At 50.2% G+C, this 19,113-nt stretch overlaps 3 protein-coding genes across 3 annotated transcripts; all 3 read right to left on the bottom strand.

Moving 5' to 3' along the window:
- Window positions 1–654: 654 nt before the first annotated feature.
- On the bottom strand, window positions 655–3,541 carry EPUS_00679 (uncharacterized protein; the record flags this gene model as incomplete). Its single annotated transcript, XM_007789774.1, has 4 exons — window positions 655–1,234; window positions 1,282–1,369; window positions 1,419–3,014; window positions 3,454–3,541. The coding sequence occupies 4 exons, from the start codon at window positions 3,539–3,541 to the stop codon at window positions 655–657; spliced, it is 2,352 nt and encodes a 783-aa protein (XP_007787964.1).
- Window positions 3,542–5,973: 2,432 nt separating this feature from the next.
- Window positions 5,974–7,686, bottom strand: EPUS_00678 (uncharacterized protein; the record flags this gene model as incomplete). Its single annotated transcript, XM_007789773.1, has 2 exons — window positions 5,974–7,529; window positions 7,587–7,686. 2 exons carry the CDS (start codon window positions 7,684–7,686, stop codon window positions 5,974–5,976), a joined length of 1,656 nt encoding a protein of 551 aa, XP_007787963.1.
- A 6,376-nt stretch (window positions 7,687–14,062) lies between these two features.
- Window positions 14,063–19,005, bottom strand: EPUS_00677 (uncharacterized protein; the record flags this gene model as incomplete). Its single annotated transcript, XM_007789772.1, has 12 exons — window positions 14,063–14,284; window positions 14,582–14,857; window positions 14,938–15,017; window positions 15,080–15,121; window positions 15,172–15,435; window positions 15,492–15,704; window positions 15,754–15,820; window positions 15,880–17,842; window positions 17,897–17,923; window positions 17,974–18,334; window positions 18,392–18,905; window positions 18,955–19,005. The coding sequence occupies 12 exons, from the start codon at window positions 19,003–19,005 to the stop codon at window positions 14,063–14,065; spliced, it is 4,080 nt and encodes a 1,359-aa protein (XP_007787962.1).
- Window positions 19,006–19,113: the final 108 nt, after the last annotated feature.

Below are 19,113 nucleotides of genomic sequence, written 5' to 3'. Positions count from 1 at the left end.
AAGGCTCCTGTCGGTTCGCCAAATACTCAACTCCTACTTGGAGCTGAGGATATCGTCAATTAACGATTTCGTGGAGACTTTACTACAGATTTCCAATCTGAGGTCAAACTGGGAGAAAGGGCAACTTTGCGACTCAAACAAATCAGCCATCAAAAGGGAGCGAATACAGTTGGACCTTCAGTTGCCGAAGCGCAGAGAATCTTGAATCCCTCGAGCCAGGACAGGAGAGATAAACAAGTTGTTCGTTGGTGTTTGATTTTTTGACCTGTCAACTCAGCCGGAGGAAACACTCAATAGCGTCCTCGCCAAAGAGGCTTGGGATATGTGACCAACACTGAAGATGACTCCTCGTGTTGTTATGGCTCATGGTGATCTCAGAGAGCAGGTAGAGCTATAAATGAAGTCTTCTATGGCTATAGAAGGAGTGACTCTAAGTGAGATTATCTACTAATCACTACAAACAGGTTTTGGATGCCATGAAACAAAAGGTCACTTATTATTGTTACGTGGAAGTTTGCATTGAGAAATTGCTGATGTTGAGGAGCATGCAGATGACGAGGTCCGAAGCAGTTTTGAATGATCATAACGCCACGCTGCTATCCCATAATCCGCTATCAGCGGCATCGGCAGAATAGTCCTGAAGAGTATATTTCATCATTTCTTCGTCTTGTCCTTCCCGCCTCCACCTACAGTCCCTCCTGGTCGCCTTTTGTACTTCCTGGGATCCTTCCTATTCATCCTAACTTTGTCCCGTGTCCCTTTCCCGCCTTCCCAAAATCCACCTCCATGTTTCCGGATGACGGAGCTATGACAATGAATGCAATCCTCTGGCCGATAGATCTGCTCTCTCGAGCAAAACCCACATATCATCCTGTTGGCATGTTCATTGGGATGCTCCTCGGTGGCATCGTGACACCGGTCGCAAGGGTAAACTTTGGAACAGCATGAAAATCGGAACCAGCGGTAACTCTTCGCGTAGTGCTGGCAACGTCCACGCCGGGGTAGCTCCTGGCCAGAGACAATGCCTAAGTTCTCCTTGGGCCGTTTCCTGGGGAGAGGCCGGTTCTTGCCAACGCCGGCAGCTGACACACGTAGAAATTTGACATCAGGAATCTTGAAGCTCATTTTTTGGTGACATTCTCGACACATGACCATAGTGGACTCGCCTCTGAAAGACACTACACCAGGCGCAGGGTAGGGTGTGGAACATTGAGAACACGTCGGAATGAAGTTGCTGGAATAATTAGGTTATCTGAGAGCTATAACGATACCAAGTCGTACCTAGGGAGAAGGTCAACAATGCTGCAGCCATCAAGGTCCAGATGACCGGCTCGGACACTAGTAGGGTGCATGAGCTCTGACCGATAGCCTGCAAACCATCAATCAATGCTGGGTCATGATGTGTCAAGACCACCTACCTATGCTAAGTTGAGCCGCACACTTGTTACAACTTTCATGCTTGATCAGTGACGTATCGGCTGGGGTGTATGACTTGACACTCTTCACATCCTTCATTTCCTTGCATCGATCACATTTAAGGGTTAGGGAAATCGAAAATAGTTGAAGCAACTCTGCACCATAAAGCGCAAGGGATGGGAACGACAGGAGAATTCCAAGATCCGGGCCAATATCGGTACCTACTCGTGCTTCTGCGGGAACAGCGGCGCCACCGTCGTCATCAGTTCCATACTCAGAAGATTCAAATTCGGACCCATCTGTACCAGATGAGTTTTGGTCAATGTCATCTCGAGGCCTGTCCCATTCTGGTGGACGGGGTATGATGTGAATATGCGGTCGATCTTCCTCTTGATCTATGCCGACATCTTTGGACGTTCGCACCGGCGGCTCAGTACTTGGCGATGGCGCCAGGGGCGGCGAACGTGGAGTGGTGGCTGCTGCTGGCGCCTCTATTGCCATCGTGTGTAGATTTTGAGCTAAGTGATTGACATGAGCCATTAGGGTCATCTCGGGATGGGCTGTGGCATGACTTCGGAATGCTGCTTGAACAGTATCCGCCTCTTTTGACGAAACATCCACCAGTGATATCGAACAGGGTTCTAAATTGTATAAGAGAGGAACGAAAAGTCTCACGCTTTTGAGAGGTTGAAGGGAAACTGGTAGCTTGCTTAACTGGGAGATCTGGAGAGGCACAAAGAAAGAAAGACCGCCTGGAGACTTGGAGAAGTGAGGTTGCCTTCCCATTCTGGCTTCGAGCTGTCGGATATCGGATTCCCGCTTCACTGCCGCTTCGGATATCTTCTGCGAGGAATGCTGAGGGGGTGATGATATTGACGAAGGTTCTTTCTCGGAAGAGATCGCCGCAGGTTGTGCCGGGGGGGCTGTTGACCTTAATGCTATGTTGGAGGGTCCCTTACCTGTATTGGTCACAAGTTTGATGGTCTGAGCCTTTTCAGACACAAGAAAGCCTTCAAGACGTTTGTCAAGTTCATTCATCAAGGCGAGTAACGTACTCTTAGACATTGTCGTCACAAGAGAGTCAAAGCCACGCTCTACGTTGATCTGGTAGCCCCTGTCCATCTCAGGATTGGTAACGCGTAATGACGGCCGTCCTCTTGTAGGATAAGAATGAGGAACAAGCAGTGTACATTGCAAAGCCATCATTTCGAATGGAAAGTCAGGATCTGTAGGCACCAGCCTGAATGTCAAGGCCGTTGCCTCATGGACCTCTTTCTCCTCTGGAGAGAACCTCCGTCGCAGCTGGTTGAGCTGAAATTGCCGTGGATCAGCCCTCTGGGTCTCTGGGATAGGCTGGAAGACTCTCTTCTCTGTTGGTGGTGCAACTCGACTATCACTCGAATTAGGTTGTTCATCTGACCTTCCGGTCCCGATAACTTGACTCGTCTCGCGAGACCCGTTTGATCTGTGATGGATCGGAACCGGCGTCAGGCTGGACGGAGAGCCTTGCTTGTGAGGCCGAATTGGTTCATTTCCGCTTTTGGGTGCATTGGCCGCAGCTTCATGGCTAAAAGAGCAAGCGGCGCCAGCCTTGCAGCCTACACGTGATAAGAGGCTTGGTCAGCTATTGCGGTACGTCGAAGACCAAAGCTTCAGGTCAGGCGACTTGTAGTCACTCCGTCAACAATGCATATCGCATTGTTCGGATATGACCAGAACACAAGCAGATGGAATCACACGTAGTGTGATACAGGCTAAGACACAGTAACTTACCACTGCTGAAGAAGTATCGACATTTCCTCCTCCTTGTTTCGGGGTGTGATTGGAATGGGGGCGAAAGGCTGGGTAGTGCCTGAGAGACGCCTAGTCCAACAACTCAATAAGCGCTTACTAGGGGAAGTGATGCTAACAAAAGAAACGCCGCCGTCCCTGGGGGTAAGGGTGTGTAAGAGGTTCCGACAATTGGCCATTTATTGGGTAGCGTTGCACGTGGGCTAGTCTCCCCCCAAAAGAGGAATGCACCGGTTTTGGACTCACCATGAATCTCAGCCAGATCACTATCCCGGTCGTGTGATGGGTGTTGGCTTCCTGCTATAGCTTCAGTCGGGTCCATCGATTCTTGCATGCTTGATGATGCAGCGGAAGTGTCGATAGCGGGCAAGCTTGCGAGCTCGGCTTAGTTAGGAGATAGGAGATTGTCAAGTGCCGAATGTGGGGGCCGGGGGTTGAGCGACGATTCGTCAGAGGCTTGAGATCTTCTAGACGGATCTAATCAGTTCGTCGCGGGTTCACTGTTCAGCCTTGCGCAGTCGTTTCCTGCAGGAAGACGATTTAGCGACCCGAGACACTGGTGCATTTAGAACTGCGTTGGTGTCACACAACGGCTGAATAGTTAGGCGTAGGAAATACCGAATAGTTCACCGAAAAGTCGGTCACAAGGGCACACACCAGCCAGGGTCCAGGGGCAGTTTCTCTCTGTGCTGAAAGTCAGATGCCACCAGAGCGGGAAGGGAATGGAATGGAATGGAGGAAAGGCGGAGATTCCAGGCGTATCACTTGACGTGATTTAGTCTTTTGGATATTGCACAATCAAGACGGACAACGAGTGGCCTTAAGAAGATCCTCTCGTATATGTCGGAATCATTTCCAAGAGTTGGGATTGGTGGTGGTGATTCTGGTGACTGGTAGCTGGCGAACATAGGGACGCCTGAGTCATAAGGCCCAACGGGGGGTCGCACTGGTGATGCAGCAGAGTTTTACAGTAGCCTCGTGCGCGGGCTTTCATTGGCAGGTTGTGGATGAGCTGTTCATTTACGAGTAGCAGAGGCGAATGAATTTTGACCAACCTACCAGCGTGGTTCAACCGCTGTCAGATTGCGACACGATGTCACCAAGAGGACCACCATCCCGGAAATACTAACTAGCAAGCACCAGACCTCGACCGACCGAGGAAAAGCAAAGGTCTGGAAGAGTCACTGCTGTTATCATGAGTGAACCAGAATGCGGTACCGTGCAATGGGCAACATCCGGCTTCTGAACAGACGATCCAGTTTGATCTGCCATGATCTACATGCCAAATACTGCCGAGTTCTAATTTCCCAAGTACCTCGCACTGAAGAATCATTACGGATGGGGGGACCTTACCACGTAGATCCCGTATCCACTTCCGATCCATATTGCAACAGCACTTCTGCAGATTCACGACAGCGTCATCATGAGCACACTATCGCTTCTTTTTTCGTCATGTCCAAAACTTTTTCTCCCTCTCTGAACTCGGTGAATTGGAAGGTGGTAAATTGTGTTACGGGTATTATATTGATCTTCTGTCATTTGTTCACCGCGTCCGTATTCGCCCTTGTTGTGGTCAGAATCCTTTGGAGGACAGTGCCCGTGTCACCAACACCAAAGGGAAGAAGCTGATCAAGTACAGGGATTGTTCACTGATTGCACGTTGTGGTTCATGTGTGCCAGCCAGTTGTATCTAGTAGCATGCAAGTAACAGTAACTTGGTGGTCTTCCTCCACAGAGATTGACAAGAGCCAGAGTCAACGTCAGCTGAGTGACTAAGAGATGCGTCCTGCAGCTCGACATTCAGCACTGTGGTGGTAATTCCGCATATCGCCTAGACTATTGGCCGTGTGTCATCTTCGTGGCGGCATATGCAAGAAATATTGGGATGGCCTGATTGGGAAATGTGCTCTAGAACAATGCCGCCCGTAGACCTCAATTCGGACACTGTATTATTGAGACTGTTTCACATGATCCAAGTTGGACTTGACTTTACTGGTGTTATGTGTGCAGGCCATGGAATAATGAACAGTCTTGGTGTCTCTCGCCACTCCGCTGACATTGCTCCGGATGGCGTAGCTAGTAGTAGCAAGTCCAGAGCTCATTGCCACCGAATATTAATTAAATAGTACTATAGAGACGATGGAGACGATGGAGACTAGCTCCTCAAGAAATGGGACTACGTGACAGCTCAATGGTACCGGTAATATTTGGGGATCTAACATCATTATTGTATTGTGTCGTTTCCTAGCGGTCGCGAGACCACAGAATTACCAATAAGAGGTGCAAACAGTATTGAACTTGGAAGAAAGTGTTCAATCCATCCGCTCATCTATAAAGCTCCTTTGGCCTGGTGCCATGCTGACCAGCTGAGCAGACCATTCTGCCTTGCATGGTCGCCGCAGCCGCACTAGAAGACCAAAGGCCATCCTTGGGTATCATCGCTAAACAATGAGACGCGAAAAATCAAAGAAACAAAATAAGTAGTACATGTCATAAGGGCTTGTCTCCTGATATTCGTACATTGAACATGTGAGTGACATGTGAGTGACTCTTCGCTATTAATGCCGAGGTCACACAGATGATTCTTGACTCCTAAGAGGGAAAAAAAACCAAAGAAAAAAGCGTCGCTAAAGTATCCACTTTTGCCTTTCGATTGATAGAGGTAAGTCATTGCTATTAGGGGGCCGGCAGAGCTCGCGCTCTTGTAATGATCCGGACGAATTGCCAGGAAAAATGGTCTTGCCAAGCAAATATGTTGCTGGCGGTTCACCATCCCTTGGTATGGTATTCCCAGGGGCCGTAGTCGAAGTAATGATTCCAGGAATTGTTCTTTGAAACTTCTTTGAGCGGTTGCACAACCTTCGGCCCAGGAAAGTCTTGTAGGTTGGCCATTTCATTGTGAGCAGTATGACGGCGCTTGTAGACGGCATTGGCCGTTGTACTCTTCTGCTGACGCTCCCACAGCAGGTGCCTTCTTAGGGACTCGGTAAGCTCCGTAGCTAGCATATTTCTGCGCGTTGTACGGGGGGAATGCGCTGGGAGGTGAGTGTTGGAAGTGGTGCATATGATAGGCTTAGACCGTATGACGTCCACGCCAAGTCCGGCGTTACCGCTTTCAGCTGTAGTGGTTGGTGAGGCAAGCACGGATGGGCCATGGGGTGACGAAGTTCGAGATCGACGAAGTGCAGCAGAGGACTTCATTGCTGCCTCAGCCATAGCTGCTGCGCGCTGTGGCTCATGCAGACCTCGAGTCAACAGAGACTTTCGTGAGACAAGATTAGCACGAGAATCAACCCGTTTGAACACGGGCTTTTCCTCAGGCACGCTCGATAGACCGCTTTCTGTGACAGAGTCCTCCCAGTCAGAGTCTTCCTCTTCCTCTATGGCACTTTCGTCCATCTCCTCATCGTCACTTTCGATTGCACCTTCATCTTCATCTTGGCCCTCTTTGATAGTCCGTATTTGTCCGGATTGCAGAGCAGCTCTGAACGAGCTCGGTCTCGAAACAGCCTCTGGGTACTTTAATCGATCGGATAACGAGCTGAGTTGCGGCTGTTTGCACATTCTGTCTTCAAATGAGCTCTCATCATCACCAGAAGAGCCGCCAAGCGTGAACATGCCACCCGCCTTCTTCTTGCACACCTCTGGCTTTGACGACGAGTCATTCGGTATTAGGGTGGTGGAGTCTGGGCTCATTCGTGCTCGGTAGGAACTTGAAAAGAGCGATGGGGCAAAGCCATGAACAATACTGCCGGATTTGATGATGCTGCCAGAGGATACGCTGGTGTCAGAATCGCGATGATCACCGTGGCGTGAGCTCTGGCCGATGGCAGCGGAGTAACAGGAATCAGAGGAGTTGTGCAGAGAAGCGGAGGGCTCGGGGTGCATCGGTTCGACCTGAGGTGATGGTGAGGAGGGTTTATGCGTCTCGCTTGCCGTTACAGGACAATTTGCCGCCACTGAAGGCGAAAGAGGTTCGAGTTCGGTCTGTTCTTTAATGTTGAAGACCATTTTCTCCAATTCAAGCGACGTAAGGTGCTTTTCTTTGCCTCTACTTCGGCTCAATGCAGAGTCGTCGCTCAGTGGCGACTGGCCCGAGCAAGTTTCTTGCTCGGATGGCTCATCAGAATCGGCAGAGTCGACACTAGATGACAGGGCAGGGACTTCTTTCTGGCTTGGGCGTTGACGAGATACATCAATGGCGGGTGTGATAGAATATTGCGGTTGAGCTTCGCAACAAAGGGTTTCTCGGTTCCATAAACGCCAACTAAGATTTTCTAGTCGCTTCCCTCCTTCAATTGATTCTGCGCATTTGGAGAAGACTAATTACCAAGTCAGATCACGCGCACCAACTCAGTACGCAAGCGAATGCCACTTACCAGTCCACATTCCAAACAGGCTCTCCACATTCCGGGGGTCCACCTTGTGCATTTTGCCGGCATCCACTGTGAGGACAGGCGCGGCCAGACGCGAAGGCATCGTGTCGAGCAGCCGCACGCGGTAAATGTCAAAGATCTGAGGCTTCTGATTGACAAAAAGGTGAGAGCAGCTGGAGCAGGTGCAGCATCTATTTGTTTGAGATGCGGAACAAACACAAATGCGTCTGTGTCTTTGTAGAGCAAACACAAGACTTGTTTTCCTGGTTCTAGTTCTCGTCGGTGCCACGTACGAATGTCTCAACAACTCGCTGAATCGTTCCGGTAGTAGCGCGAGTCAGGGAGTCCGAAAGCGGGTGGACCGAGGGCCTGGGGGTTAGAGGCGATTATTCGTAGATGTGAAATGTAATGTGTGATGTGGAGGGTTTCATGCACGGTGCTCTTGAGAATCAGGTGGAAAATCGTGCGACAGGGACGAGAATATGAGGGATGTTGGAAGGGGAGGCGCGGAGAGAGGGCTGTATACATATGAGACGGCGGTGGGACAGAGTCAGCAATGGGAACGGAACCGAATGCGATCGATTATAGTAAATACACTAATACCATACCGTCATTACAAATGTATTTTTGCTCTGGGGCTATGTCGTCGACAAGCTGAGACTGGCTAAGGCCACACCGATCAAACACATCCCTTTGTTCAACTAGGTTAGTACCCATCTCCGGTGCCACAGCCTTTGCATCTGGATCCATCAATGGAGATAGATTGCGTTTCCATCACCTGCCTAAACTCCCATTCTCGCTAACTGCTATCTTTTGCTTGACCTGCCTCTGCTGTCCTACCTCTCTTGTCACTCTGTCCAATGTCAGTGACCTGACAGTTTCCTTCAGGTACCCACATGGCCGAGCAGTACACACCTGTAGTCACGATGGATCCCAAAGCATGAGATTGCCCCAGATCGAACCGCATCACATGGCAAGACATGTCCTGCCAGTTAGTTACTGCTACCTCTTCCTTGGACGTGTACTATTATGTACTACTTTATGGGCCTCCCTCGGCCAAATAGGATCTACGCTAATACCGGGGAGCTGGAAGATGGATTTTGCTTTACGGCATCCCGTTCTTCAGGACTTTAACCGGAAAGAACCAAGGGTGATTGCATCTGATTCTGCCCTTACCACGAATTTGATAGCGGCGGCGTACTGTACAATCATGGGCTTCTAGGGGACCAAGATCCGGTAATTTGGACATGGAGGCAGTTTAGGCATTCGACAATTATGCTGGTATTTCTACTTGGCACGCCATCTCAGCTAAAAGTCATGTACCCCATCATGCCATGCCATGCCCATGCTCCGGGCACGCTGCCTAGTACTGCGCATTTGGTTTTGCCGCCGCCTCGGTCTGACTCCCCCCTGATCCTGGTAAAGCAGAAGTGGGGAATCATCTTCAAAGTCTCACAAGACTTTCCCTTATCCTCGTAAAGTCCGTGTCATCAGCACCAAGCATGTCGGACCATTTGGAATCCGGCAAAATCACAATAACAATAGGGTCCGTCATGACGAGCGACCTCAGTACAACTGTCCTTTTTGGCATTTGTTGATTCTCAAAAGAGCTTGACCGATCGCTGCCCAACGACAGTCACGTGTGTGACGAACAGACCCAGGTCTGTCCTCGATTGATTGTTTCCACGGTTACTCAATCTTCTCGTTTGTATTTTTGGCACAATTCTCTTACCCAGACCTCTGATTCCGAGTCACAGAGGTACCATAATACGTAGTAGTTGAATCTAGAAGCTACCATTCGATTCTGAGACCAGGGGAACCCCACTACTAGTATTGGGCGCTGAAATGAACCCTGGTCTGCAGTGATCTGCTCTGGGCGCTCCCTGTTTGCAAGTCACACTGCCCAAACTACCCCTAATAAATCATAGGTCTTAGTTTGCTTAGCCGAAAGAGGCTTCACGCTACTACGCGGAAAGCGCACTTTATGTTCCGAAAGAAGCCCCAATCCAACGCTTTCAGCCATTCCATGGGTGAGGCGTTCACCCGCGAGGCAGCCACTGGCATTTTGATTCTCCCAATCGTGCATCATAATGGAATTCTTGAGCGAGCCATACAGCCCTTCCCAACAGGAAACAATTTCGATCCGAATGGGTTCAATGTCCACAATTTCCGAGGTAATACGGAGTAGTTACGATGAAAATCAACTCGTTCTGTACCAATCCTCTGAGTACAGAGTGAACATCCACGTCTCACCCACGTTGCATGGATGATGTTATGAATGGATTCAATCGACAAGCAATGATGATTACGTATGCGGGTAATCGCGAGTGTGCTCTTGGTGACCCATCATTCAACGTAAAGAGGACCTTTACTACTCACAAAATGTGATAATGACTTCTCAATCGAGTCACAACCTCCCTACTGTTCAGTACAGCAATTATCATCTCACTCCACTTAGCCGTATGCCTCCGCGGGTGCAAATAACGTTGATGTGTGATCACCCTGGGATGATGATACGCCGAAAGGATCGATCCATCTGACATCGCTTGCGTATCGACCACTGAATTCGAGAAACACGTCGGATGAATAGTCTTTGTCTATCACCGCCTCTCTTCGTCTTAATATGACTGGTTGCTAAGCATCTCTATTTGACCTCTCAGACGTTGGTAATGATGGTGGCGCAGGCAGCCGCCGCGAGGCGCGACACCATGTGATGGATGCGTTGTCCATCATCTGTCACCTTTTTCCGGTTATTGCAAAAGCCAACGACTTCACCACGCAGAAATCCTGATCCAAACCTGTTCCCTCCAACAGCTACGCGCTAATACTGCAGCTTTGTATGTGTTGATCAACAGAGGTGGCGACTTTGGGAGTGAGGGGCCAAATCCCATTCGCTTGGCCTGAGAGCTCCCTCTTACTCTGGATGTGCATTAAATGACAACCTCGATTACATGACAATGACCTTTGTGCAGGTGACTGCCATGGAGCTGCATCGGGCATCAAAGTCGCTTGCGTTCGAAGACTATCCTCCTCCTGATCGACACATTTTCACACAACTGGGGACTTGGAACTGGCACAAGGCTGCCATCCAACAGTTACGCCAACCAACACATACGTAGTAGGTTGCTAACGTTTATCCAACTGTTGGTTCTCCCTGATTTCCTGTGGAGTCATCATTGCCAGAATCCTTCGCGGATCGGACCTTTTTGTCGGTTCGGAAGTCCCTTGTGACCCGTTCGGCCCTTGCGGAGAAATCACTTTCTATAATCCGGCTTAAATAGAACTGGTTGTTTACTACGTATTCGACTCCCAAACATGATGGCGGCTCGCAGGAGTTCACGAATCGTGTAGTAATAGTGATTCTGCTTCAGTTACACAGTCATGCTCGTCCTCTTCTCTAGACATTCCTTGGGTTATGCGTACCGCAGTCCTTCTAACATACCTTGATACTGCATTGCAAAGTGGTTAAACAATTACCAACCTCGATTAGCTAGATCTCTTGCGAGTTCCCTCTACACACATTATGTTAGAAGATAGTGCCAGGGTACAGGGGCCGATACCGACTTCTGAAAGTGATTGATAACACTTTCCCAAACCGACAAACATATCCACTCCATGACCAACAACAAGGTTTGTGAAATCAGGCCTACCTCCGGGGAAAGTTGTAAGGCGGTTGTCACACCACAACGCTGGGGACGGTGGAAATTTTGCATGCTACATGACCATAGCCACACCGCTGCTCCGCGGGGAACATCCTGCCGCCGGGAGCGCTAGATTCTGGCTAACTGCAGCAAATGTCTCCTCCGCTAGTTAGGCCAACGCCGTAGTGTCTCCAGGATCTCTGCTATCGCTGGAATCGCCCTTGGAGCGCCTTTGACTTCCCCCCCGGGGTCCCCCCGTCCGCAATATTGCGACTAACATACTAGCCAGATCTGATGGCAGACTTGCAAGCAGAGCAAGATCAAGACAGACTTGGCTTGGTTAGTACCAACTGCCAAACCCCACCTTCATTCCGTTTGCGGCCAGACGCAATCCCGGACCCGGGGACAGCGATGATCCCGGCACGCTTCGAGAAGAGACCACGTTGGTTCCCAGTTCTATTTGACTCGCCATCACCTACCAGAATCGTGAACGCTAAGCCGAATTCACGATTCAGACGAATTGGGAGGGCCCTTGATTTAGTTTGCTACTGTAAGTGTGTATCGGATGGTTCATCGTCTCGCCTCGGCTGTCCTCCAACACTAACTTGGCCAATTTAGGACTGGAATTACTGTTCTTCCAATGCTCCAAAATTATCGATAGCGCATCGTCTCCGGCTCCTAACTCCGGAGGGAATCCCCCCCGTGGCTTGCGACCGAATTATTCCGATAGTGATATGTGATTAATTGTGATGATCACGCTTCTGTATCGGACCAGTTTTGAATATTTCAAATGTCATCCTCTCCGGTTTCACAGGCTTGATCTACTCGAATACCAAAACACTGATTACGTTCTATTTAAGGTCGAAGAGGAGTTGTGTTTCACCATAATAACAACCTGCAATATTGACAGGCTGGCGGCCACACGTGCTCGACCAAGCATTTTGACGTTGGACTGTTCGGCTACACTGTATTCGGAAAGTAGTACGTATGCCTGCGCGAACTGGTTCACTACTGGTTCACTACTGGTTCACTACTGGTTCACTACTGGTTCACTACGGGTTCACTACGTACTACCTTATCTAACTTTCGTGCCTGCATCCGCGACTCTTCCAGTGCTGCATGTACGTAGTATGGGATCTCAAGTATCGCCCAACCGGAAGGCTATCGTTATCCAGAATAAGATATGTAAGCATGCTGCAGCGCAGGGGTTGCTGCTGTGTGATGATTAATTCACATGGGTCCAAGACCTCTAGATAGGTCGGTACCACCATCAAGAACAATCCCCTTGACTCGGCGTCAGCATTGTGCGAGGTGAGATTCTCCGCAATCTGAGCAGCTCGCATTCCGGTACATGAGCATCCCTGCTCACCTGCTGCTCGTTATCTCTGCTTTTGCAGGAAAGTAGCAAGCTGCTTGGGGTTTGGTGAATAATGCAAGCGAGAGGGACTGCGCTCGTTTGGTTACATTGGAAATGTTCACCAATGCAAGAAGTCGAGTTGTTTCATCAGTAGAGAGTGGGTTATCACATTGACGTCCGTGATCCAGACCTCCTTGTCACTTATCAACTGACCCGTACTCGCTTACTACTGGCTCAAGATATGGTTCCTGGAATGTGCTTGATAATGTCCCTCTACCGTACCTTTGCGCTTCTTTGGATTCTATACTCACCCCAACAGAAGCAGAAGAGGGCCTGACCGCCGCCCATGGATATATTTTCTATCAAAAGCAGTTGATTCTCGACATAAAATCAACATGCTGCAGAACTAAACAAAGAGCGACGTAACCGGCGAGCCCTGCACTCTTTACTTATGGCTCTGTTCTCCCGTCCGTCCAGCATCCGGCTTGAAAGTCGATCTCAAGAAGTCCACCCCGCCGAATACCATCTTATGTATTCTTACTACTCGCTGGTCAACGTCCCAGACTCCTCTCTCTCCCCCCCTCGCTCTTCCCCCACCTATCCCTCCTAAAAGCAAATTATATTTAAACAACATGCCTTCCTAGACCACTGAGCTGAGGCGCGCTGCATCAGCCATTTACCATTCATCCCAGATCCAGAACCTCCAATACGCCTCCACCTCCTCGTGACCCAACCCTCCACGCAAGGACCGCTCTTCATCCCTCCAGACAACCGAAGTCCATGACCACCATCAACTAACTCTCAGCACCTTTCCCGACCCTTCTACAAAATCCAAACTCCCACAGTAAACCAGCCAAGCAGTTCCGCCCCATCTCTTCATGTTCGCGCCAACAAACTCTATTCCCCGTCACCGGGGTTCATTATGATTTTAGCAACGATCCTTCAAGTGAAAAGACGAGCAGCAGCGGGAGAACAGAGTGGGAAGGGAGAGGGTGGGGGCGCCAGAATTTTTCCAATATCCCCCACTCTCCCATTCATTCGTCCATGCCATCAAAGCAGGCAGGCAAGCAAGCAAGCAATGCAATCGGTACGCTGTCTGCTCCGCAGCTGCACCGTCATCGTTGCAGCCCTTTTTTCATCCCATCTCGAACCAAGTAGATTTTAATAGCCACCCCAAATCCGCTTCGGACCAGCCAAGGGGGGCACTGAAGAAGCAAAAGAAAGAGAGAAAAAACAAGAAGCATTTTGTTTCTGTCCTAAAAAAAATCTGTAGAGTGGTAGACGAGCACCCGAAGTCTAGTTAGTTGCGAGGAAGTAAATCGTTCAGCACCTACTTTTTTTCGTCCATCCATCTTGCACTGACTCTTACAGCGCCCCCCCTTTCAGATCATCTTACTCGTGACTACCCCGAAACCTCTGCATCCTCAGACCAACCGCAGTCCCCTACAATTTCCCATCCGTCCATCCATTTATCGCTTTTCTCACTCATCCCTCCCCTGCAGAACATTCCCACTTCCCCTATTCCCCTCCCGATTTCCTCGCCCTCCATTCCCATTCCCATTCCCCCAGACCTCACAAGCCCTCCCCCACTGCCTGACCGCCTCCACCCGATGCGCGATCGTGATCACGGTAGATGCCTCCATCTCCTCGGCCAGGACCTGTTGGATCCTGAGTGCGGTTGGTAGATCGATCGACGCCGTTGCCTGTTTCGCCACCACCGCCACCAGCAACAAGTCAGCCAAATTTGGAAAATATCTGGGGTAGGCAAGGGGCGAGAGGAAACCACCCCCCCAAAAAACAAAAGCCCAGTAAGAAGTTCAGGCAGAGAAGGGGGGTAGAACTGCCTAGCGAGCGAGCCAGCTATCCGAGCTCTAGCCGGGCGACCAGAAAGAGAATCAAGAGATTCTCAATTTCATACTCCGTACCGTAAGGTAGAATGACTTGGAGAGGCTGACGAAGTGTAGGTAAAGAAAGGGTGGTGTAGGGCCGGCTACGCTTACCTCATCCAGGATGATGACGGGGCTTTTTCGAAGGACGGCTCTCGCAAGGCCGATGAGCTGGCGTTGGCCTTGGCTGAGGTTGCGGCCGGCTGTGTCGATTTGGGTGGAGAGACTCCACCGTCTGTCGCCGTGGCTGGTGTCGATGTTGTGGCTACGGCTTTGGTCCAGGATCTTGGATAGGACGGCTTCGCATTCGGGGTCGCTGTGTTGGTTCAGCGGGTCGAGGTTTTGACGTAGCGTGCCGGGGAAGAGGAGGGGTTCTTGGGCTAGGAAGGTCTGTGTTTGGGTTGAGAGAAGTGAGTATGAGGCTGGTTGGGGGGGGTGGAAGGATGGGGATATGGGGAAGGATGGCTTACCACGCGCGAGCGGAGGGCTTGGGTGTCAACGGTCGAGATGTCTATGCCGTCAATGAAGATACGGCCGGATTCGGGGAGGACTGGTTCGATGTTGTCAGCGGAAAGTAAGACCGGACTGTAAGGTCTCATATGCATGATTTACTTGTTGCGAGCAGTGCCAGTGCCAACGTGCTTTTGCCAGAGCCTGCCGAGATTAGCAATGCTGCGCCAACAACCAAGGTATATGACATGTACCAGTCCTTCCGATGATAGCGGTTTTGGATCCGGCTTTGATTCTGAACGAAACCGAGGACAATGCCGGATCAAGATGAGGAGCGTATCGGATCGTAACATTCTCGAAAACGACGTCGCCATTAAACGAAGGCCACCAAGCTGGAGGACTGACGGTCCCTGGCGGCTCTTGATCTACGTGTAGCAGCTCGACCACCCGTTCCACCGAGACAAAGTCCATTTGGAGTTGGCCGTATTGCCTGCATAATGAATGTGTGGAGGTGACAACTATACATTCTAGTCAGGTTCGAGGTATGATGAAAGGTCATTGAACCTTGACCTACACCTTGAAGCCGCCACCAGGACGAAGGCTGTGAGACCAGGTGACACGCCCGTATACAGTGCGAGTAAGGTCAGAAGAAAGGTAGAGGAGGCCGATAGTATATCAAATCGGTACATTAGCCAGGCCTGCAGGCTCCAGTAGAAATGGTCCATCTTCTGGAATGCGTCTGTTACGGTGATGACTCGGTTTTGGAAGCGATGTTGTGCACAGAATGCTAAAGTTGGTCAGCTATTTGCGAGTAAATAGTGTTTAATGCAATATACCTCTGACGGTTGCCAGCCCGTCAGACAATGCACCAAAGTTAGACATTAGCGGGCTTAGGGAGACCGTCTGAAGTGGAATTGGTCAGTGGATTTGCAAATATTATAGACAGGCCAACCGGTACGTACCTCAAGTCTTCGCAGGCTTTGTGAAGTTGGAAGGAACCGCAGGAAGATGAGGACGAACCCGAGAGTAAGCAGAAACGAGAAGACAAGAAATCCTGGTGTGACAGATGCGATGACAACGATCGAAGACACCCATTCGATTAACAGCCAGGCAACATTTTGGAATTGCTGACTGATGTTTCCATCAATGGTGCCAATATCCGATGTAAGACGATTCATCAAGCGGCCAACCGGGGTAACATCGTAGAACCGAAAAGTAGCATAAGACACGCTTTTCATGATATCTTTGAACATTTGACGACCGGCGATATAGATGATGATCAACATCAAGCATCTAGAAACGAGAAATATGACCGCCTGGATGACAGCGATCAGGAAAAAGACAATCAGCCACGGTCGGATGTTGGCTTCTGGGGATGGAAATCTTTTGAATGGATCAGAAATAGTCAACGCTTCCGGCTGGTTGTATGCTTCACCCCACTGTTTGAGAAACCACGCCTTGCCCACGGTGATCAAGCGAAATAGAGTAAGGACGCACACCAATACGAGCCACCAACGCAGTTTTCCAGCTCTGATGTAGGCCCAATACACTCGCGCTCTGACTCCCCCAGTCGCTCTGTACTCGTCTTCAATGAATTTCTCAGGCACGGCTGCCAGTTCACGCTCTGCGTCTTTCGCATGGTCTGCGTTGGTCATCGTATTTGATGACTGCATCGAGCTCAGACTACTTGAAAAAGAGGTACCTGGCCCCAGAAGTCGAGCTCTGCCTTCGGAAATCTCGACCACCTGCTTTGCCAGACTACAGCAGAGATCCGTACGGTGAGTGACAAGCACGGTTGTTCTGTCGGCCAAGAAAGAAGCCTCAAAGCACCTTTGAACCACAGTCTCCGCTGTCCGCTGATCCAAGGCCGAGATTGGATCATCCAGAAGGAGAATATTGGCTTGGCTGTAAAGCGCGCGTGCCAGTGCCACACGTGCTTTCTGCCCGCCAGACAGACCTACACCGTTCTCTCCAATGTTCGACAGATCACCATGCTCCAAGGCAGCCAGATCTTCAGTCAAGGCGCATGCTGCAATAACGTGCTTATAGCGAGAGTCGTTGTAAGGAGCGGAGAAAAGTATGTTCTCCCGTATGCTCATACTTTGCAGCCAAGGCGTTTGAGCGCAATACCCGAACATCTCCGTTGGTCGAACAAGCTCGCCACCTCGCATATCTAGCTCTCCAAGTAATGCTTGCAATAGAGCGGTCTTCCCTGCGGCAACTTTACCGCAGACAACGGTCAAGCCTGAAGGGAAAGCGACACTCACATCATCTAGCACCAATCGGCGTGCACCTGGCCAAGAAAAGGATGCATGCTTCAGCTGCAGCTGTGCGCCTGCGACTGGCATTATCTCTGACTCTGGCTTGTTTGGCTCACGCATGAAAGCTTCAAGACGGCCAACCGCAACATAGGCATTCAGCAAAGCGGTGATAAGACCAGGAATATCGCGAAGATTACTCCCCAACATGCCGAACAGCTGCAGAGCAGGAAAGATGATGTCTATTCGCAGCGGTTGTCCTGCAAGATATGTATAGGCGTAGAACGCAGCAACGGGGAACATGCCATTGGCAAAGGTATTAGTAAAGCCGATCAAGGTACTCCACATGCTAGTCACAACACGAAGGTTTAGTTCGTGTTGCCTTGCTTCCATAATTCTGCGTAGCCACGTGTCCTGCCAACCATACCAGCGTAGATGGCGGATTGCTTCCACGAATTGGGTAATGAGCTGAAGCTTGATGTCCGTTGCTCCTCTGCGGCGTCTCTCCCACATTAATAGGCCTCGGGCAATCAGCGCGTTTAGCGCTTGAGCAACGAATACTGTAAGGACGCCGAGGAAACAAGGCCAACCGATTAGCCGCCAGATAAATATGGCCGAGAAGATAAGGCCAAGAGGTTTCGTAGTTAGTGATGAGCACTCCCAAAACCTGATCAGGCAGATGTCAGCACAGGGGCGAAGAGGCTATTGAAGCAATCTCTACCTTTGTGCCACTTCATAGACATCGCCACTGTAAAGGAGTCAGTGATGTGACCCTCAGATAAATTATCCTCAGCTTACCGCATGAGATTTAATACCTTGCCCATCGACGCTGACTGCTTCGGTTGCCCGCGTTTTTCGTTTGTCCCACCTGGGTGTTCAGGAGGCCTTCCTATGGCCAGTTCAGAATCTGTCTCGGGTCGATCTTCCTCAAGACCAACTACTTTCCTCATTAACATCTTCTCGTAAAGCATCATTATCATTTCTCCACGTGACCTCTCGAAGCAACGCCTGCTATACCAGAGACTAAAGACCGCGGTCTGACCTGCAATGAGTCGAGCAACCAGCGACAGAACAGCATAAACGACCGCAGCACGTCTAGGTGCATGAACATCTTCCATAGATCGGAGAAGTTGCTGTAGCAATACAGGAGTCGAATAATCTGTGATGCAGCTCAGTTACCGCTTCTTTCCGACTTTGCGGGTCAAGAGAATCATACCTGCGAGTAACTCCACGAGACCAAGGAACGACACGAGAACCAGATCAATCTTGTTTGCGTCAAGGACACGGCTCAGCACCGTGCCTCCCAGCTCACGAAACTTGTCGTGCAGTCTCTTGTGCTGAAATTCATAGCCCAGTTGCCAGACATCTTGATCGTTCAATTGCCGTTTCGCCCCCAAGGAAATGAGAGGCTCCATCCACGAGATAGTCATAAATTGCCACAGAGTCAGATTATCCTCAGGGCTGCGAAGTCGCGGATCAGGCGCTTCGAAGACCTGGCTGATCTGGTCGTCTGGGAGATCAGAGTCTCGCATTGGCATATGCAGAATGATTGCAATGGCAAGTAGAGCCGCCAACGCTCCCAAAATGGTGGCAATGCTATCATGGCGCCGCGCTGGGTGATTTTCAATGAAGATGATGGAGTGTGACACGAGAAGACTGCTGTAAAGCGCGAGTAGTGAGAACGGGGTAGTCTTTGGACGATTGATGACCACCAGAGCGCTAGCAACAACCTTGTGTAGAACAGTAAGGACACATTCTTTACTTGGAAACGAAGCTTACCCAAGATGTGCTGGTCAAGACAATAATGATTCGGGACGAGGTATAGAACATCGCAATACATTGCGCGAGGAGTCCTAGAATAGAAATGACCAGAAGGGCAATTGTTGAGCTGTGCCAATGCTTTTTCACACATGTGAGGAGTTCTTGTGGACGATCCAT

This window comes from Endocarpon pusillum (genome assembly GCF_000464535.1).
Source record: "Endocarpon pusillum Z07020 unplaced genomic scaffold scaffold1300, whole genome shotgun sequence".
Classification (NCBI taxonomy): Eukaryota; Fungi; Ascomycota; class Eurotiomycetes; order Verrucariales; family Verrucariaceae; genus Endocarpon; species Endocarpon pusillum.
This window is presented reverse-complemented; position numbering and strand designations above follow the sequence as displayed.